Raw genomic sequence first — 22658 nt, 5'->3', positions numbered from 1 at the left:
CCCAACATATTGGCACTTGATTTATGTCTAACATCTTCTCATCAATACATACATGATGTCAACATGTACAGTATACACCTTTATACAGTATGCTCACCCTCCCTCCAAATTCCCTTTTTCAAACCTAACACAGGACATAGACCCAGTGGTGTATACTTACTGTACACAGCCTCAGCAACTGTCATCTGAAAACTGCACTTTTTCTTCTTACCCCCTTTTACTTTCAGCCCACGATCTGCTACTGTTATTATTATCAGTCCATGTCTTCAGCCCGCAGCCAGCAAAACATTGTATGTGTGGTTGGGAAATGTATTTCCTTTATGCATATTGTCACCATGGTATCTCATGAGCACTTGCTATGCCTACATTCAGTTGTGCCAAGTCATATTTGCCTCCTTAAATGCTGACCCGGTTAGGTCTCTTTCCTGCTTTTGAACAAATTTCACTCTGCACCTTAATGAGCCACATCATTTGTGCTGGTCCTAGCTGTGTATTCTATCAGACCCTTAGGAGATTCTTCACTAGCCAAGTCATTTCTGTTTTAAGAATGATATTCCCGACTGTTGAGAAGATTGCTGCATGCTTCACATGCAACTAGTATGAGCAATATTGTGGTAACCCCGTTGAGTAGACCAAAAACAAGCCATCACTCCTATCATACCAACTTGTTACTTTCATCACACGAAGCAGTTCACTAACTGCTGGAGTCCCCAGTGACAGCCAACAATAACATGCCATAAGTAATAGCTTCCTATCCATCTCATTACTGACACTGGTCAGTAAACCCAAAAATTGTTTTTTTGCAACTGGGCCATTAGTGCCCTTAAGGTTCCAGTTGGACTAATGGGTTTTGCCTATGGACTGCCCTATCTGTCAGTACACCCCAAACTTATTGGCTGAACCCCCCTATATTATTTCCATGTGCCCAGACTTTTCCTTTCCAGCACTTTAACATTAAAGACTAGGCTGTGAGCATTGCTCTTTGCTACCATTTACCATCTTTGCACTACATACACAGCTACCTATTAAATGCACACCGCCACTTCATCTCCAACAGTCTGTTCATCTATGTTTCTCCCAGGGCCGGAGCACCCTATGCCTGCCCTCTTACCTGCGCCCTATCTACACGCGCGGCGAAGCCGCGTGACCTAAATGGAGGCGTGACCTAATTACCATAGGCCACGCCCCCTACATGACGTTATTAGAAGGCGTGCCCGCCTCCAAATAACGTCAGGCTGGGGGGAGCCTCACTACCTGGGCTTCCCCCAGCCCCTCTGCTGTCACTGAATGGATATCGCGTGCATGCGTGCAGCATCCATTCAGAGTTTCCGGAGTCCGGCACCGCCACACAGCTGCGGTGCCGGACTCACACGGGCCACTTCGGGTTGCTGAAATCGGATTGTTGGGGAGGGGTGCGCCTGGTATGGGTGGTGCCCCTGTGCGACCGCACAGGTCGAATACCCCTTGAGCCAGCCCTGGTTTCTCCACAGTGCAGACCCGGATTATTACAATGTGAGGTTGAGTAAATCAGGGAGTTCAGCTCTTCAGCTGCCGCCTTTATTGGTTGCTGCCAATACTCCTAGAGCTGCTGCTCTACTAATTGAGCTATTCTAGCTAATAGACAGCTTTTTGTCTTTGTCTTGTGTCCAGCTCAGTCTTACTAATACACAACTGGTCTAGCGATTCTAGTTTCATCCTCTAACTTTCAATATATGTCAGACTAAGGCCGAGATGTACGAAATGGAAAATGCGGTAAAAACCACATTTTCGAGGTTTTACTGTATTTTCCATATGTATCATTGGCTGGCCGCCGGGTCTCCGATGCGGAGGGTAACGCCAGCTTTTGCTGGCATTATCCTATAGAAGCCTATGGGCTTCTACCGCATCGTGCTGATAAGAGTGATCCGATCGGATCCCTCCCAGCATACCCCGCGGCATGCGCAAATGGACTCCCGGGTCATAAACGGTGCAGTGCTGATCGCAAAGTACAGCTCTTATCGGAAGAGCTGTCCTTTGTGGTGCTGATCGCATGGGTTAGTGCATATGCGATCAGTAACAATGCGATGTGTGGTGGGATGTACTCCGCAAGGCACTGCCTCCCCTGTCTATCTTTTCTGCACATCCTTGATCAAAACACAGCAAATTTCCAGCACTATATACTGCCACACCTTTGTATAATGCCCACATGAACCCTCGGGTTCATATATGTATCTATAAATCTGGCTCTGATACTAGCCAGTGCCTCCCAGGGCCGTTGAGAGCGCCGCCGGGTCCCGGTAGAGGGGGGCATGGCCTGATCGCGGGAGGCGTGGCCACGACCCCGTAGCTCGACGTGTGATTGCTCCCCCCCTCAGGCATAGGAGATTGCTCACGGAGCGGAGCAGCCACAGCAATCTCCCACTTCATCCCAGCACACGCTGTCTGCTGGGTTGCTGCGACTCTGCGAGATAGTGAGGAGGGACGGGGGGTCGGCGCCAGACTCGGGCCGCCGCTGGGCCCCCCTGGAAGCCCGGGTAAATTGTACCCGCTCCCCCCCTCTCGGCGCCCCTGGTGCCTCCCCAGCCATGTACCTCACCACACGTCATTGGTTACTGATAAATACTTCAAGAGCTGTATTACTGTATTCACAGTATTTACTGAAACATAAAACTGTACCTTATTGTTTTCATTTTCCTTTGTATTTAATAATGTTATTGGGAGCTTAAGTGGTAACATTGAGGGGTCTATTCAGCACCAGTGTTGTCTATATTAGCCCGAATATTTTCGGACAACATTGACACAATGTTTTTCTTTTACTTAACCCCTCTATTTAGCAATAATCTTCTCAGGGACAGCTGTTGTATTAATACACTGTCCCTGTGCAGTCTTTTGGGGTTTCCAAAATAGGGTATATATTCATACTGTTTGTACACTATATATATATATATATATATATATATATAGTCTTCCCGGCCCTTGTCTACGTTAAATTCATATTGCTATCTCCCCTGCACGCTCTTCCGTCTCCCAGGAGAAGTTTCCATGGAGGAACATGGGGGGGAGGGAGCAGTATATTTGCAAAGCTGTGTATACAACTAGGACACTTGGGGGATATCTTTACTAAAGTGCGGGTTTTTAGAAGTGGAGATGTTGCCCATAGCAACCAGATTTGAGCTATTATCTTCTAGAAGGTGCTAGATAAATGATACAGTAAGTAGAATCTGATTGGTTGATATGGGCAACATCTCCACTACTAAAAACCCGTACTTTAGTAAATATACCCATAGTTGTATAAAATCTCTCTCTTGCCAAACCTTGTAACTTTTGATTCAGGCATATATAAAATGTAAGTATTGTAATGTTCTGCAAGATAATACTTAAATTACTTTCACAATGTTTTTTTGCATACAAGCTTATGATGAAGTGAATGCAATAATTACACTTATAAGTTTGCCTCTTATATTAAACCAAAAATAAATCCACTCTCAAACCACAAAGTGCACATTGCATTGTTTATAGCTGTCATGTATAGAAAACAAACTATATCTTCCTCTGCACAATCTAAATATTCATAATTAAGCTCTTTTATTTTCTAATATATTTTTTATTTTCTAATTTCTTTCATAATAAGTTTTAATTTCCCATTAAAATATGGTCACTTAGACTTTCAACCAAACTAATAGGATTATTTATTAACCCTGTTTAGGCAGTGTTGCCACTGCAAGGGTCAAGCTGACTGTACCGAAATACTCAGTAGATGGTTAATTTGTCTTTCCAGAAAGTCTTTAGTAATTACTTAGATAATTGGGGTCGACCAAGACAAAATAGAAATGTATTAGCATAAATTGTGACTACTGGGTCCTGACTTGCAGGAAATCACAGGCATTAATGATTGCAATCGTAATGCATATTCACAGTTGTACAATGAATTGGTCTATATCGGGAGTATACTTCTTTCTCTATATTGATGGTTTAGTTTTTTATTTTGTTTATATCTATGGAAATTGTAGGAAATAATATAATTACAATTAAAAACCATCATAGTGCTTGCTAATACAGGATACCATATAGATATAATACTAGATATACAGTGCCTGACTGAGAGGTGGACGCTGGTCCCGCCATGGCTGTGTCTTTGTATGCAGCAGTACTAAGACGTTATGCTAATGCCGCAGCCGCTGTAAAGTGTACAGAGATGCCCACCAGCTGCGTCTGTCATCTGCAGCTTGTGTACAAAGACACGCAATCGGTCGCACATTGAACTTTTGAGCAACCTTATGGCTGCTTAGAATGTCCGTCGGAAGCCACCAGAGCCGGTGAATCTTCATACAGAGATGCAGTCACTGGCTGTGACATACCCACAAAATGCACGCAACACACCCGCGTTTGACTAGTCACCCCCCACGGTGATATACCAAAAAAGCACACTGACTGCCAATCAATCTGTGTCCAAATACTCACTATGACCACCATTGGTAAGCCACCACGAGGCATGCTCAGTGAGAATCAGACTCATTTGCAGTACAAAAAGCATCGGCCAACCACACAGCATAGCGTCCAAATCTGTATCAGGCCCACAGTAAGCTATGGGGCAGTTATTCAGACTGTAGACAAGTTGCCACCTGTTCCGGATTCTCAGAGTCCAATATTCTGTATAATTTGACATTACTTTAAATTAACTAACAATGGGCCTGATTCAGACCCACTCGCGAGCGGCTGTCCGCTCGCAAGTGGGTCGATGTTATGGACTGAGCATGCGCACGACGGAGGGAGCTCCGTCGTGCGCATGCGCCAGACGCGACGAGCGAAGGAAAGTCCTTCGCTCGTTGTGTCCGATCAAAGGGGGCGTGCTGTCAATGTTGATTGACAGCACGCCCCCTTTGGTGGGCGTGCCTCCCTGACGGTGGCGTTCCCACGGGAACGCCTCCCGTCAGAAGCCGGCCCACTGACATCACTAGTGATGTCAGTGGGAGTGATTTTGGCTCTGATAGAGCCAAAATCACTCCGGAGCTTGCGGTTGAAAACCTCAACCGCAGGCTCCGGCTCGCAAATTCGATGGTCGCGATGGTCTCGACCATCACAATGCACGCTCGTATAGCCTGTGGGTGGTGACCCACAGCTATACGAGCGTCCAAGAGGACGCTACATGAAAATGGAGCCCGGCCCTCATTCAGAGCGTGCGCTCTGCTCAGAGCGTACGGCTCTGAATGAGGGCCAATGACTCTTAATAATGGACAATAATACTGCTTCTAGGTGTGTTTTAATACTGAGGGGGCTTGTGTGAAAGCTTTTAGAGGGGCCCCCTATCACCAGAGCTGGATTAAGGCTTTGGGGGGCTAAGGGCAGTTAAGACTATAGGGGCCCTAAAGAGAAACATTTCGGAAGCGAGGACTGGGTCCTTGTTTAAAGCCTTTGGCACGCACATGATAAGGAGGCATGGTTTCATGTCACACCCCCATTTCATGCTAAGGGCATGTACATCGCTTCCTCAGCTGCTGGGCTGCTCCCAGCAATGCACGCACAGCAGGTGAGAGAGTTCCCTTCCTAACTTTCCTCCCAGTGGGACACTACAGCCCAGGGGCAGGACAGTACCTGTTGAGCAGGGCTGTCCTGCCAAAATAGGGATGGTTGGAGGTTATGCATACTGTACATATATAGTCAAACACATATGCCCATGCGTACTGTCACACACATAGGGGTCTATTCATCATCACTTAATTTCTACAAAAGCAGGTGAATAAGAACACTTTCATCTACTTTGTAGAAATTATATTTTGGGGCCATTCATCATAAAGGTAACCTTTCATTCCTGATGTGGCCCATTATTGACATTATTATTGGGACAGTGAGAAAGATATACTGGCATGGGGGCCTACATTCATCAAGCTCTGAAAATGCAATGTTTTCAGAGCTTGACTAATGGAGTATTTGCCATCTTCAGATGGCATTTGCTCCCGCACACCCGCCCCTTCCCTATGGGAAGAAGTCCCAAGTCGCGAGTATGTATCCTTTTGAATCCCTCGGCCCTTGTCCCTCTTCTTCCACAGCTTTGTTCACACAGGCACACTAGCACTGCCGAGTCTGACTCTGGGGTCATTCTGTATCGCATAAGCACTTGATACCTTCAGGACAGAGATTGCTGGTGAGGTGAGTTGTGTACATTTGAGTGCTACTGTATTAGCAGATATACAATATAGTGTTCCCCCTCCCTGAGTCCCTCTTATTTTCTAGACTGGCTGCTGGATAGTCCACTCTGGGTACATACCATCTGCAGCTGCTGCTCCTCCTCTTTATCCCATGCTGTTCAATTTCAATGCCATGTAGACCCACCCCCTATTTTGACTCCACCTCCATTTCCTCTTCTCAGCTCGCAGTGCAGTCCTGCTCTGCATCTGCAATGAAAGCCCGGGGGGTCCCTACCCCCCTTTATCTGGCTCTGCAGCTCACCCAGACCAGAGCTATACACAGGATAGCAAAGACTCTGGTACAGTGCAAGTGACTGTGCTATCTTCTGTGCATGTACCATATTTCTGGTAAGTGGCAGCTACCCATTTGTGGTCTGGGTGCATGGTGGATGGACCCCATTAACTCAAGGGCCTATATGCTCAACACACCCTGCACCAATTATAGATACATCACTGGTTATTTACTGTGTTCAGCCTGCTGCATGGTGTTTTCTGCATATTTTTAAATGCTGTACGACTTAAGACGTATTGCAGATACTCATTTAAAAGGCCGTACAAAAAGTCATGTTATGTTGGGGTTTGTAGTTTTCTATATATTTTTATAGTTATAATATGATATACAGTATGTATGCACCTGTGCAGCAAAGTATTATTGGACATTGTATGCAAAGGTTGTAAAGCATGAAAAACAATTCAACCTTAGGCGTAGAAAGAGCAGGGGAAGCAGACAATAGCTCCAGGCTCTATTATTTTTCTGTTTTGTTGTTATTTTTGCTGGTTGATCCATCCAATTAAAGTCAGAGGTGTTGAAGGAAGCATGAATGGAGTATATGGACATAACATGAAAGATTATATGTTAACACACACATCTCTGTACAGACAGCACATAAATAAATTGATGGTATATTTACCATATAGTATAGCTTTATAGCATCTTTAATATTTTTTATCATCTTTTCACTTCACATACTTGTATGTAGTTAGTTATGAATATTCATGACCATTAATGAGACTGTAAAGATACCATTTGTAGGTACGAGCAATCTCCTTGGGCTCCTGAGCAACATCCTATGACAACAAGCTACACGCTTGCACATGTTGTCAACAGTGCATCTGTCCTCGCCTACAAATAATTTACATAATACCGATTTATGATAACAAGTGGGAGGGGTACATCTTTATAGCTGAGTTTCCTCAAGTTTGAAATGTATATTAATAAATTTACATGGCAATCATGCTTGTACTTAAGGTATTCTCTCAGTGCTAGATATTTAAAAGCTGCATGCCACTAAACAAGGTTTATTTATTTTTTGGTTGCCCATTCAAGACATGCTGTGTCTCAGTCCTACATGTTCATCAATACCATAAAAACTTTCCTAGTGACGTACAGAACCAATGTTTGGACATTTAGACAAAGAGGAAATAGATTAGTATAAGTATTGGACATTGGGAAAGATTGGGGTTTATTTTTCTTGTCAATTCAAATTTAAAAGCATCTATTTTGGTTAAACCTTCTATCGGATGAGGTGTGTCATGTGTGCAAACCACTTACCCCTACTAAAATAAAGACACTGAGACGTAGATTTGTCAGATAACTTGATGGTGATTTATTGGAGCAATATTTATTTATTTATTATTTATTTAAGGATGTATGGTGGCAAAGAAAGGACGGCCAGAAATCAGCCAAATCTGCAATGCCCACAAACAAACAACAACAGGCATAGCAGGCGTAGATCGCCCAGAGTGCATAAACATAACAATATAAACCATATACTCAACAAAAGGTATCACTCACCCTCTACCTTGACTACCCACCCATTTGGGTGATGATACTGTCCCCGTTAGGTTGGTACAACCAACTACCAGTCAACAAAGGGAGCGCACTTCAACTAAATAATTGCACCTGGACTGGTGACCTGCTTTTCTTTCCCGCCACAGCAAGGTTCTGCTTATAGAACCGCCGCACAGCCACCACACAAAGAACTACCCCAACAACACCAACTCCCTAAATAGATCCTCAACAAACAATGACAAACCCTCCTCTGTTAAATGGACCCCGTCAGCCCTATGCAGATAACTGAAACAAAATTGAATACCCTTATGGGGAATGACATGACCATCATTGGCCACCACAAATTTAGCTACTGCAAACTTAAGATTTTACCAAGCCTCATCTATAGCAGGAAAATTCCTAACCCTACGAGTTTACAAGAGGGCCAGGCCAACAGCACCCTCGCCAAATCATTGATTATATATCGACTCGCAATTCCAAAGTGGATCTCTGTCCCAAGTTGTTGCCTCCTAAATGGGCTAGGAAGTCACAAAAACAATAACATTTATGGTGTATTAGTGAGGATCTGGTATTAAATCAGTGAGTATCTGCCAAAAAGAAACATTTACTATTGGTTGCCAACTTCACTAATTGAAGTGGCTAAGACATACAAAAAGACACAAAGGAAAGTAAGGGTGGGGGAAAATCGGGAAAAAACAGGTGATCTCGGCAAGAGGTAAAATAAAAACCTGCTGAGGGATAGACTATGACCGAATTAATTGATTGAAAATAGCTGAATTAGTCTGTCAGTCCAGGCAAAAATTGTAAAATCCCTCAAGACTCCCATTGCCAGCAATGGTGAGTAGCTAATCCCAAGTAGGATGGACAAGGAATATAAAACAAAATTGTCACAGTGGACCATGAACATGACCATAACAATGACATACTGCGACATGACTTTAAACAAGTGCCCCTTAACGACTGGGCCTAATGTAACTTTTATAGTTATCCGATTTTCATCATCCCAGGGCCTTAATTTCCGGCGCAGAGAAACCCGCAGGTGCCGCTAAAGTTGCAGCACCGATCCTAAAAGAGTGCGTTCCAAAGTCCTGAGGCGAGAGGCCTAAACCTGACACACACTGCTTCAAAAACCAACCAAACTGGTATGTTGTAAGCGGAGTCCTTTCCATTTGCATTAGCCATGAACCAGGAACATCCGGCCTCAATAAAGCGTAACGTGTAGCTAGTGCCACAGGGCAGATCCGTTCATCCCTAGATGGGCCCAACGAGATCCACCTACTCTTACCAGCTTGGTCGGTCTTTTACCGCCGTATCCGACAGAGAACAGACCTCTCACCCACAAGGACATCCAAGCAGACCATGGTGGCATCAACCCATTTGGAAGATGCCACCAGCTCTGATACTCACAAAACGTCATGAAATGCCACTGAAAATGCCACTTGAAACAGAACCGACTCGTACGTAGTAAATGCCACCGCTTGAACTGCCCCTAATACTACTGGAAGCAGATGCGTGTTCACAGGTCTCCTACAGTCAGCTACTGGCTGGGAGACCCGTGCCCAACCCTTTAAAGCCTTCATAATCAGGAAACTTTTAGCAAAGTCAGGTAGGCCCTTCAATTTACAATAAAATGCAATGCCCGCCAAAGAGCGCACCACAGAAGCCCTGGATCTGCCAGTCAAATGGAGACTCCAAATAAAAGAAAGCATTGAACGATGCTGACTCTTACCTGCCTGGCTGCTGTTATGGGAATAATCTTCCCATTCATTCCATGCCTAACGATATGCTCGCAACGTGGCGGGGGCTAGACTGTTCTGCTAAGCCCTCAATGCCGGCTTGAACACCTGCCATACATAAGAGGGGCAAAGCATAGCATCAGCAGCCAAAGATCGGAATCTAGCCCACTGGAAACGTGATAACGCATCGGCTATCTCATTCTCCACCCCCGGTACGTGTCTTGCCTTAAACATGATGTTATAGCGCAAACATGTCAGAACCAGCTGCTCTAGCAAGCGCAAAACCAGCAGGGAAGCCATGCGTTGCCAGTTGTCACACCAGATCACAAGCTGCGATTGCGTAACCGGTCCCCCCAGATTTCCAAGGAAGCCATTATGGGAAAGTTTGAGAAGGAGCAAGTCCTTAGTCAAACCCCTTCCCACCCATTCCTCCGGCCAACATCCAACATACCAAGCGCCATCAAGGTAGCACCCGTACCCTGTGGCTCCTGCTGCATCGGTAAACCGCTGCAGTTGCAAATTGTCAGTGGCTGGAGACATCCACAACCGAATGCCATTAAATCCTGTAGAAACGAGACCCAGACAGCCAGGTCCCGCTTAATCTCTGAGGATAAACGTAGCAAATGTCTCGGCTTAGTGACTCCAGCCAGTGGCGTATCTATAATGGGTGCATTGTGTGCGGGGCACAAGGGCCCCAGGGTCCATGGGGGCTCCGCACCGCACACACTGCACCCGTTTATTTTTTTAAACTTACCTGTCCGAGGTCCAGCGTCGGATCTCAGCGCTGCTCAGAACACTGGAAAATGGCCGCCATGGCCATTTTCCCAGTGTTCTGCACATGCGCAGTAGACTCCGGGCACTAGAGTGTGCCCTGAGTCTACTGCGCATGCACAGAACACCGGTAAATGGCCACCGTGGCCATTTACCGGCATTCTGTGCATGCGTCGTAGACTCCGGCCACACTCTAGTGCCCGGAGTCTACTAAGGCTCCGGTGGCTGGTCAGCCGCGTCAGTTGGCTGCCAGCCACCATGGAGAGAGGAGGGGCCCCCGCATGGTGAGTGCACACGGGCCCCCTCCTCTCTTAAGATGCCCCTGACTCCAGCCATGGTCCTTTCCAACTTACGCGAAAAAACTCTGCCCATTGGTATAACCTTACAGGCAAAGTTTAACAGGCCCAGGAGGGATTGCGCCTGCCACAGGGTAATTTTACTGGAAGCCGTGCACTCTGCTATGGCATTGCGCAACTTGCCCACCTTATCGGGAGGAAGTCAACAAGAACCCGCCGAGGTATCAATCTCGATACCAAGGAATGACAAGAAAGTGGAAGGGCCCTCAGTTGTGTCCGCAGCAACGGGAACTCCAAAATGAAAAAATAGCGCTTGCAATGAAAACAAAAGATAACTGCATCTGTCCGAACCAGAAGGGCCAACACACATGAAGTCATCGAGATAGTGGGCTATCCCATGACCACCACAAGAAAATTCCACGCACCAGTGTAGGAAGGTGCTAAATCGCTCGAAAAACGTACAGGACACAGAACACCCCATAGGAAAACATTTGTCTATGTAATATCCGTTATCGAAGTGAAAACCCATAAATTCTAATGACTCCGGGTACAAAGGAAGTAGACGAAATGCTGATTTAACATCTATCTTAGCCATCAGTGCACCCGGATCATAACACCTAATCACGTCCAAAGCATCATCAAAAGACTGGTACACCACCGAGGCAACCTCAACTGGTATGGCATCATTTACTGATGAACCTGGCGGATAAGACAGATGCTGAATGAGCCTGTAATTTCCTGGAATTTTCTTGGGAACTACGCCCACTGGGTAAATAAAAGATCCCTAATGGGGGGTTCAGCAAAAGGCCCCGCCATGCACCCGACGCCAACCTCACCAGCCACTTTATCCCTCACAATGTGAGGCAACTCAAATGCAGACTTAAAATTTCTAGGTGAACCCGTTTCGACAGCCCTGCAAACAGGTAAACGGTAACCAAAACTGAAACCCTCTAACAAAAATTTAGCATCCTGCAAATCCAGGTACCAACTCAACCATTTTGCCATTGCCTTGACACGGACAGGGGATGGAGCTTTACTTAGCACTTGCGCCATTTGCTGGCTGTGGAGGCTGCTGCTGGGCATCCTGCTTGAAACACTTGGAAACTGGGTGGTTGCCACCACATCACAAGCAGAGGTGATGAAAACGACATTTTCGTCCCTGCGTACAGGTAGCATTATTAAAAGCGAAACATTTGCCCCCAGATGCCTGCTGTTGGCCCTGTCGAACCGAACTAGATGCTTTGCTCACATTGTACCCCTCATAGGCAGGACGCGAAGGCTGCGTGACCTCCAGCCACACCTCCTTCCACCTTAGGTCCATTACCTGCCTGCCATCTTGCTTGCGACAAAATACTTCATCATTAGCGCGCCAAGCCATGCTCCCGGAGGATAGCTGCATGCTGTGAATTAAATGCAGATACCTGATGACGATCAGGTGCTCCTCCAGACGCGTCTCCAAGTAACAAGCAGAGAAAACACAAAAACCGGCCAACCAATTTTATAAGATTTGAATGCTTCCAAACCTATACCGCCTTTTGCCCTAGCCGCTTTAAGCGCCTTCTACGCTTTCTCTGTAAGAGCAAAAATATCCACATAGTCTCCCTTGCGGATCTTAGTGCGGCAAGTCGCCTTTAAACCTCGCAGCGGTATTGTCACAGTGTACTCTTGCAGAACCTTCCAACCCTTTCTCAACTGGCTTACACTTAGGGGTGCGATGCCTTTCGCCTCGAATCTCGCCTTGCCTCCAATTTTGCAGCTCACTTACGCGCTCTGCCAGCGCTGTCCACTTTAGATACAGAGGAAGAGAAAGAATATGTCAAAACAATAGAGTCCGAGAGAGACCCACCTGAAGCCTCCGATGTCTCAGTATCAGAGGAAAATCTGGACGGCTCCTCACCGGCATCTTCGTCAACAAGTTCCCCTTCCTCAACCCTGCAATCTGAAAAAGGGAGGACACCTGCTGCCACCTCTGCGGCAGGCAACCTAAGATCTGCACTGGCCTGACTAGCGCCCTGACTGATAAGGGGGGAGGGTACGGCAGTCACTAAACTCTGCCGAACCAGACTAGGTGCGACAGCTCTTAATGCCTGCACCAACTGACGTACATCCGACCCCCCTTGACCCCTTGCAGAATTAACGGTATCAGGCGATACAGTCTGGGTAGGAACAGAACCTGCTGGCGCACCTTCTAAAAATGGAGCAAAAACAGCAGCCAGAGTTGATAATGTAGATGCAATAGCTGAAGATTCTGGCTGCGTGGTAATGGGGGGAGGGGCAGCAATACCTAACACTGCAGGGGCTGCCTGGGCTTGCACCAGCCTGTCACTATTGTGTAAACTAGGGACACTTGCTCCTACCACACTAGTGGCCACTGTGTTGCTGCCCCCAGACATGGAGTCAGGAGTTTGCAGCACACTCCCTGCAAAATGGCTGACCCCCGATTAAACCCCACCCCCTGCTCACGAACATGGCGGGCGCCCCGCTGTGAGCGAGGAACAGGAAGGCCCTGACTTGAAGGAGACCCTCCAGGCACCCTGGATGGTGCTTTGTGACCCCTGTCGGGACCTCTGCCTTTTACCGGCGGCTGTGTCCCGAGGGGTGGACAGGAGAGCGCGCCTGTTTCAGCTGATGTGGCGCGCACCCGCCCGCGACCACATGAACCAGCAGCGGTGGCCACGGCCGGGCCCGCTCTCAGCATGGACAGGTACCAGCGCAGACTCCGTTCCGCTGCCGCCGCAGTGCCTGAAGCAGCATCTGTCGCATCCACCGCAGGGGCCGCTCCACGACACTGGCGTGGACCCCGCACCCCAGCTAATGCAACGCCAAAGTAACAGCCGCCGCATCCGCGGCATCGGCCACATACCCTCCACCATTTCACAGGGCAAACCCGGTACAGGGGCGTGGCTGCATTCAAAAGGGGGCGTGGTTATATATAAAGGGGCGTGTCCACAGGGGGCTGTGCTCTATCGACTGAATTCAGAAACAATGGCCTAGGGCTCTGGGAGAAGTGACACGCTTACCTTAACCCGCTCCTACGTTCTTCTGTCTGCTTCGGGCGGCTCCTCACACAACACCACACACCCACTGCGGCTCCTCTCTCATTCAGCGTGTCCTCAATAAAGTTTTCCTTTGATCACTGAAGCCGATGCGGAGTGCACATGACGTCACGCCGCGCCGGCTTCAGTGATCAGAGGAAAACTTTATTGAGGGAACGCCGGCCAATAGGTAAGGAAGGAGGCGGAGCGGGAGGGTTTCTGAGAGAGAAGTGACTCATGACGAGTCACTTTACTCACTCTATTGTGCAGCGGTGGGGGTGGGGCTGTCACTGTCTGTCTGTCAGGGGGGTAATAGCGGGCAGTAGTATCAGTGACGGATGGGCCCCCCTAGTGTCCGGGCCCGGGACACTGGCGGCCCTGCCCACCGGTACAGCCCCAGTTTGCCGGTACAGACCTTTAAAAAGAGGTACTATACCGGCTAAATCGGTATAGTTGGAGGGTCTGCGGCCACTCCACAACGCCGCAGTGGACTCTGCCCCCCGACCAGCAACGCTCCGGAAGTACTCGGATTAGGCTGTGCAAAGCGGGCAGGAGGTCGCACGCAGCGGTGGGGACAGGGCATGATCCAAGGTGAGGGGGATGTGGCCAGCAACCAGGGACCAATGTAAAATTGACAGGCAAAGGAAAGTGAGGGACACAGAAAGGAATGAGAAAAGAATATGACAGAAGAATAGGGAGAAAGAAACAAAAGAAAAAATCACTAAACAGTACTAATGCAATCAGCACACACTATACAATGCCAATCTCTGTTACTGACCAGAAATCTGGAAACAAAGAGGCTTTGGCCCACACTTCTAGCCCCCTATATAATGTCCCTATTAAAAACCCGCCCCTGCTTGCCATAGGCTATCTATGACCAGTGATTTGCATACAGGCCAGCCCCCATTCTAGAGGTTTAAAACACCTCTTTTCTTATGCAATCATTCAGTTTCTCTTAAATTAAATGTTGTTACATCAGTCACAATGTATAACTTCACAGCCTAAGCATGGTTGGTGTATAAATGATCTTTTATTTGATCATTGTAAGCATATAATAAAAACAAAATAATAATAATAATAATTTCCTATTATATATGAAAGAAGAATAAACAGATTATTATAACTAGTCCTGCTAGGAAACACTGGAATTTTTTTAAAGATATTGACTATATCTCAAAATACACTACAGCACATCTGTTTTTCAGTATACCAACATTTACATGCCAACATATTACTGGGCAAAATGTGTTTACTAAGTGACAAATTTATAGCCTGTTTATCTAATCAGTAAGTTTAGTACATCTGGAAGCTCTATGGTAGGTAATGTTTCATGGACAGGTTTTCTGCCATACATTATTAGTGAAGCCGAACCATTGCTGAGCGCCAACATAAACCTGCAGTGACATTACAGTATTATGCAGTGTATCATGTTGAGATATGTTTTAATGGCACTTTTGCGGTTTTCATTATCTAATTTTGCATGTTAATGTGACATCCAGCTGTATACATTTATAGATCTCCAGAGATACCTGAATGATGATGCTTTTATCACCTTTTTAATCTCAATTTAGATAATAAACTATGAGTCATGTAGCAGTAAGGAAACATTTTTATATCACTGGCAATTTCTTTTGGCTTTTTTTTTTAACCAGAAGAAAATAAGTTTGTATTTTTTTAAGAGGATTATACAGAGATTCATGCATTACAAAGAATGCTTTTTAGATATGGGTAGCTGTTCTTATGTTAGGGGGGAGGGAAAGCTCAGTGGATGAAAGCAGGAACTCATGTTTAAGATGATTGCTGGAGAACTTGGTTCTGATTATCCAACAAATAGGAAATGGGTTTACACTTCTGTATAAAGCAGTTGCCTTTGTTAGCATGTTCTTAAAGGGAGTTGCATTTTTTTCTTGATTACCTCTTAAAGACAACATAAATGACTTGATGCCTTTTATAGGCGATGTGGCTACAGCAAAGCTAAACAGGATCCAGAGGAGGAGAAGATGCATTTTCACAATGGACACAGTAAGTACCAAAGGTTTAATAGTCCTGTCTTGTTTGCGTGAATCAGCTTTAGAACTATGAATTATTTCTGCTATATTATTAGATGTTTATCTTCTTGTCCGAATTAAAACTAGAGAAAGAAATGCGCTGAAGTTTCAATACATATTACGTTATCATTGATGTTTTTATTTTATTATCCATTACAATATAACAAAAGTCACTATTGTAGCACTTTTATGACTAATAAGAAGTCAGTTTTCTGTTCCTCTACAGTTAAACTACCAGGAATAAAGACATACATTGATCCCCATACCTACGAGGACCCAAACCAGGCCGTACATGAGTTCGCTAAAGAAATAGATGCTTCCTGTATAACCATTGAGCGAGTTATTGGAGCAGGTATTTCATTACTGATCCTCTAAACAGTGAACTGTATTCCATTCAAACTGAAATAGATCTAAATGTATGAACCCTAATGAAAAGTATTCTTATGCATTTTGTTGTGTGGTAAAAATATTCCCATTCTCTAGACAAGATAGAAAATCAATTTGAGTTTAATTTAAATGTGGTGATTCTGCAGTCCGTCTGCATAATGCTTTACGCTCACTTCTGGGCCATGTCTTCCTGTAACTTCCCTTCCTCCTCAGTGTTTGCAGGACAGGGAAGCCGTGACAGTGGAATGCAGCAATATTTCTCATTCAATCCACCACATTTCTTATGCTGTCTACTACACATAGGGACTGATTCAGAGCCGCTCGCGAGCGCACAGTACTCGCAAGCGGCTCGATGTTTGGCCACTGCGCATGCGCTGCGTCCGGCATGCGCGAGCCCCGCAGAGCGACTGAACTTTAGTCGCTACGGGGATCGCTACAAGACGGGGCGGCTGTCGATGGTGAGTGACAGCTCGCCCCATTTTGTAGGCGGGTAGCGGGGGGTGGCTGCACAAACGCAGGTGTTCCCTTAGGAACGCCTGGCGTTTGTGGGATGACCTACTGACATCACTACTGATGTCAGTAGTAGACTTCCTGCTCTATTATAGCAGGAAGTCCACTCGGCCTTGTGGCAGCCTAGACCCTACCACAGGATCTTGTCGCAAGGCCGATGGTCACGATAATCGCGATGGTCTCCAGCCCGCTCGCACAAGCTGTGGGTGGTCACCCACAGCTTTGCGAGCGGCCTGGAGACAAAGAGTAAAAAAAAACACCCACAGACCCTGCGAGCTGCCAGTGGCAGCGAGCGTGTCTGAATCAGGGCCATAGCTCATGAAGCACTATATACAAAACAAAACTACAGTATCATAAATTGATATTAAACAAGCAGGCAATGTACTTTTTAGTCTGAGCATGACATTCCACTGCAACTCAATGACCCCCTTCTTGGCCTGAGTCAATTAGCACTATAAAAGGATATAAGTTTTCATTGGGTAGTCAGGTATTCTCCCTGAAAGCAATAGTTACTATGGGCTCTATTCATCATCACTTAATTTCTACAAGAGCAGGTGAAAATGAACATCCTGCTTACCTTTCTCCCACGGAATGGCCCGCTGTCCCCATACACTAGAATGAGTACAGAATTCATCAAACTCCGAAAATACAATATTTTTGTAGCTTGACTCTTCAGATGGCGTTTGCTCCAGATCGCGGCTAGGACACCTATGGGAAGGAGTCTCAGGTTGCGTAGACGGACCCTTTCAGATCCCTCCTTCCCTGTCCGACTTCTTCCGCTGGACGTCGGGGGCTCTTGTGCGCATGTGTAACCTATAGGTCACGCATGCACACTTGACTCACTGCAGCGAAGCCACTCGCAAAAACAACTGATTTTTGAATTAGCTGGCTCTGCACTGGAGCAATGATGAATTGCTCTAGCGCTCGCAGCGCATTAGTTTTTTAATTATCGGGGTCCATTCGGACCCCGACAATTAACTCAATGAACAGCCCCTATGTGACAGCAGTAGGAAGTTTGATTTCCCCGTAACATTTCTATTCCTCTTACCAGTGGTGTGCTGTCATATAAAGTGAATATTGTAAATTATGCAAAATGTCATGTGTCATGTGTACTCATATGTACTCATATAATTTCATGGTTATTATTGAAAAAATTCCCTTTACTTCCAGTATACTGTACTTTACATAAAAGTCACAGCAAGGAGACTTCTGTGTTTTTAAACTTTAGTGGAGAACTGGGAGCATTGAAAATTTCTACATCTGTTTTTCACTAATGCCTTAGCCACAGAGGTTTCTTTTCTATACCACCAATAATTATTTTGCCCAAGGCCGAATATTATTTTCCTCCAAAAACACATTAGGTAGCATTTTTTATAATGTAACATTGTGTTTATTAGCTCTTATACATAATGAATGGCTTGTATTTGTGAGATCTTGCATTGTGTAGATTTCTCTAACCATGTAGGAAAAAGAGTATGCAACCTGAAGATATATGTACATAATGGTATAGAATTATTTTAATAATTCTATGCTGAAAATTAACTTATTTTTTTCTTAGCTTTTTTCTGTGTATGAGTGTTCCAGTCACCTATTCATTCATAATTAAAATGAAACTAAAATTTGGAATCTGAACTGTACTATGCGGAAAAACAGTTGTTGAGAGGTTAGATAGGTTATTGGTATTTGGAGCACAATTTAATCTGAACCTATATTCACGTCCACAGTTTCTGTAACACATTACAAGACAGCATATGAAACATTTTATTACCTGAAAGATGTAACCTTTGAAAATCAAAAAGGTTGAACTCTGTGTTGTAAAACTTTATATCTTAGTGCGATCTCACATATGGTTCATTTGGATAGATCAAGATAGATCTGTAGATATTGTATATACTGTAATATAGTATAATGATTGCAGAAAAAACACGTTCCTTTTTCAATTCTAAAACATGTACTGTATGTAAGATTTGTAGAAAATGTCATCATTTTTACTGGTGCAGGTGAATTCGGGGAAGTCTGCAGTGGTCGTATTAAACTTCCTGGAAAAAGAGAGTTTTCTGTTGCTATCAAGACTCTTAAAGTTGGATATACCGATAAGCAGAGAAGAGATTTCTTGGGTGAAGCAAGTATAATGGGACAATTTGACCATCCAAACATCATCCATTTAGAGGGTGTTGTCACAAAAAGTAAGTAGTACTCAACAAAAAGTTAATAAAGAAATAACTTCTCAAATGAGAAAAATTAGCAAGTAATTTTAACGCTCTGCTAAAACGTTAAAATAGTTGTGGAAGGCAAGAGCGCAGAGAGGGGGTACTAATTACCCAGGCCGGGATTATTGGGGTGGCCTGGCGGGGGCCCGAGACAGCTCCCTCTCCATAATGCTTCTTACCTGTCAGCGGCAGCAGGCTCTCTCCCCAGCTCAGCACACGCTGCTGTGTGCTGTTCTACGGAGGGTCCAGGGAGGCTCCTGCCACTAAGCATCATCAGTCTGTCACTGATCACTCCCTTCCTGGATCTGCCACTGGCTGAGGGGCGCTTGGTCCCCCCTGTGCAGCATTTGGCACTGTTTCATGGTGGCGCGCATATTTCTTTCATTATTTCACACCTCCATAATTTGGTCACGCATGAAATGTTTAACATGGTAATTATGAAACAAAAACAATACACCAAAGTGATACAATATTCATCTGATTGTAAAATAAACAACGTGTGTAAATAGAAGCCGCTATATTTTGACAAATTATTCAATAATATTTTAATTATAGCAAGTGATGTTTTTTTAAAAGAAAGTAACACAGAACATAATATGAATATTTACAGAATCGGTCTAATTATTATTACATTATTGTATAGTATGCCGTCAATAATTCCTTGCAATATACAAGACTATTTAAACCATAATTTTCATTTTAATACCAAATATATTTTACATATTGTTTCAAATCTTTCCATGATGTAACTGACATAATATTAGTGTGTTCTTTTCTTTGTGATCTTGTTAAAACAGCCACTTGGCTTCTAACATGACTTCTAATTTGCCATGTTATTTGTGTCTTTAATTTCATGCTTCCTGATCCAGAGCTAATGTGCCCAACAATTACTTTCATACTGCAGCACACAGATGAGGGAAATGTAGAAGGAAAAAGAGTCATACACACACACATATATATATATTTCAGACCTCCATGTAGAAGGAAAAGAAGGCACTCATCAGACTTCAGTAATAATAATTCAATGTCTAATTATCATGCCAGTCAGCCACATCAGTTAGCAAAAGCCTGAGTCGACATTTCGGTCCGATTGGACCTTTGAACCTGATTCAGGGATGTACACAATGCCGATTTTTACGCAGATCAGATGATTGTCATTGCGCTTGCATGTAAGCTACACTGCGTACGTGCAGAGAATGTTTTGTGATTACGCCCCCACAGAGGATCCATTCACAAACTGAGTGACAGGTAGTCAGCATTTGGGGGAGGTAACGAGGGTGGCTAGGCAAACGCAGGCGTGTCTGCGTTTAAAGGCGGTTTCATCTGCGTGCATATATTAGCTATTGCGATTTCCAGTACAGCATGATACCTCTCTGCCTGTCATGAGAGCTGCAGTGTTGGCGGCTGGTTAGACTTGCCCGATGTGCCTCGATGTTACAAATATTTAAGCTGTTGTACGTTGTTGGACACATATGAGAAGGCAGCAGTGGGCGTTGCTATTCTTGGCTGTGCTGTGGAAGGCATTAGCATATTTTAGTAAATGAGATCCGTGAGAGATCCTGTGATGGAATTAGCGTACATCTCTCACTCATGCCCATAGTTAATTTCACAACAGAAGCACACTGGTTCCAATCCAGAGAAGAACATACTGTATCTAATGTTGTACTGTACAACTAAGATATAAAATGACCTATCACCTGCATCACTAGTAGATGCTATATCGTCACTCTTTTCTGTGGCATCCTGCAACAAAGACTAATTAGCCAGCGATGGTGCAATTGACAGGCTTTCTATTTGTGTGCTTATACATTGTGGGTACAATGCTATCCGTTCCTGGTGAGGTGCAGGAGGATTGTAGAACAGTAAGTGGCTGTGACTACATAATAGGAGCTCAGACTATGGGGTCTATTTACTAAGCAGTGTTAGGAGACAGAGTGAAAAGAGATAAGATGCCAGCCAATCAGCTCCTAACTGTCATCTCACAGGCTGTGTTTGCAAAATGACAGTTGGGAGCTGATTGGCTGGCACCTTATCACTTTTCACTCTGTCTCCTAACACTGCTTAATAAATAGACCCCTATGACTTTAGTGATCCTCGTTTCAGTTGCCCTTAGGATTCCTCTCCTGAGCCCGCACTTAACGACTCTGCTCTTATGCAGTCAGAGACACTTCTATACAAGTTAATTGTGCTAAATTTATGTCAAGAAGACAGCAGGAAGGAGTTTCCACAACCTGCCTCATCAGCCGGGGGAGGAGATATATGTTCAATCAGCCTGCCAAGTGTTTCTGTATTGAATTAGCCAATGTGAGTAGGTCTGTGTAGTCAGCATGCAACTGGAGGAGGACCTGATGCCATTTCCATGCCTGCAACTACAGTACGAAGCATTTTAGATGAAATGCATCTTTCATGCAACTAGACCTTTCTGGTCTATCTCAGCCTGTTTATGTAAACTGGCTAAAACTGATCTGTCACGGTTCCAAATCTGAAAATATAAATAAAATTCAAACCACAATTTAAAAACCTATTATTTAGAACCTATTTTTGCTGACATATAAGGCTTGAGGTGTGCATTTTCTTAAAGCTTCACTGTCCCAAAACCACAGTTTTATGTCTTAGGAATTTTATGTACTTTATAAGTTGGAGTTCTTGATTTTAGTTACATTCATATTTCTGTTAAACAATGGAGTAATAGTTGGATTTGTTAATAAATGTAATTATTGTTGGACGCCATGTGATCTAGTAGCATTATTATGGATGTTTCTTTGATTCAAAAAGCATTGACAATACCCATTTATATCACCAGACATAAAAGATACTTGTATAAAAGTGGGATATGATACAGGACTTCGTTCAATCACAACAAACGTATATTCAAACAAATAGCATCACATTGCTTGTGTTTATGCCAGTTGTGGATAACATAAACTTTGGTTTAAACCAAATATGATGTGGTTTATCGTAGGATAACATTATGTGGACTCTCATAGGGATCGACAGAAAATAAAAGAGTAAAGCTTTAACTACTAGTAGTGATCACAATATTTCTAAAACAGTTTACAAAGATATTACAATAAAAGAATAATCTGTTCTTCATGATGCTTTGTAAATAACATTCAATGTTTTCACTTTGTCATGAATGGCCGCCATTTTGTCCTTGACTGCGGTTGGTAAATAGTTTGTAAGTTGTTGCCCTTACCTTATTATCACCACATAATTGCCTGCTGTACATAGAGGTCACCTCAGCTATTACCCCACATTATTTTTTCAGTGAAACATGAGGTATATTGCAGAACATTTTTCACAAATGACATACTAAATGCAATGTTTTTCTTTATCACAGGCAAACCAGTAATGATTGTAACAGAATACATGGAAAATGGCTCTCTGGATACTTTCCTAAAGGTAGCTATTTACATAGAATAATTACGTTACATAGCGTTTTCATTTTTGGATGATAAATCTTGTCAGATATTGTGTGAAAGAATTAAGGTTTATTATTGTAGAATAGTCTCTAAACCATTTGCTACATAAAATGAAGTAGCTTTGAAAGGCCAATAAAGTAGGATCATGTGACTCGTACAGTGAGGCATTTATAAATATAAATCATTTGTGCAATATATGGCTGAGCAGTCACAAGAACATAGCACATTGGGAAATAAAAGTGCTCTGCTTAGGTTATTAAATCACCATCATATTTTCAGAAGACTTT

At 44.3% G+C, this 22658-nt stretch overlaps 1 protein-coding gene across 1 annotated transcript in view; it reads left to right on the top strand.

Moving 5' to 3' along the window:
* The window catches only part of EPHA5 (EPH receptor A5), a 360920-nt gene that overhangs the window by 301871 nt on the left and 36391 nt on the right, over positions 1–22658 (top strand). Inside the window, exons 9-12 of the mRNA XM_088463302.1 lie at positions 15749–15816; positions 16051–16194; positions 18740–18925; positions 22290–22351. Of these exons, the coding sequence (XP_088319428.1) occupies positions 15749–15816; positions 16051–16194; positions 18740–18925; positions 22290–22351 (460 nt within the window). The remainder of the gene's footprint in view (positions 1–15748; positions 15817–16050; positions 16195–18739; positions 18926–22289; positions 22352–22658) is intronic.

The sequence above is a fragment of the Taudactylus pleione genome, unplaced genomic scaffold, assembly GCF_031769625.1.
Source record: "Taudactylus pleione unplaced genomic scaffold, aTauple2 ptg001339l, whole genome shotgun sequence".
In the NCBI taxonomy this organism is placed as follows: domain Eukaryota; kingdom Metazoa; phylum Chordata; class Amphibia; order Anura; family Myobatrachidae; genus Taudactylus; species Taudactylus pleione.
Note: the sequence above shows the minus strand (reverse complement) of the source record. Positions and strands in the feature narration are given on the sequence as shown.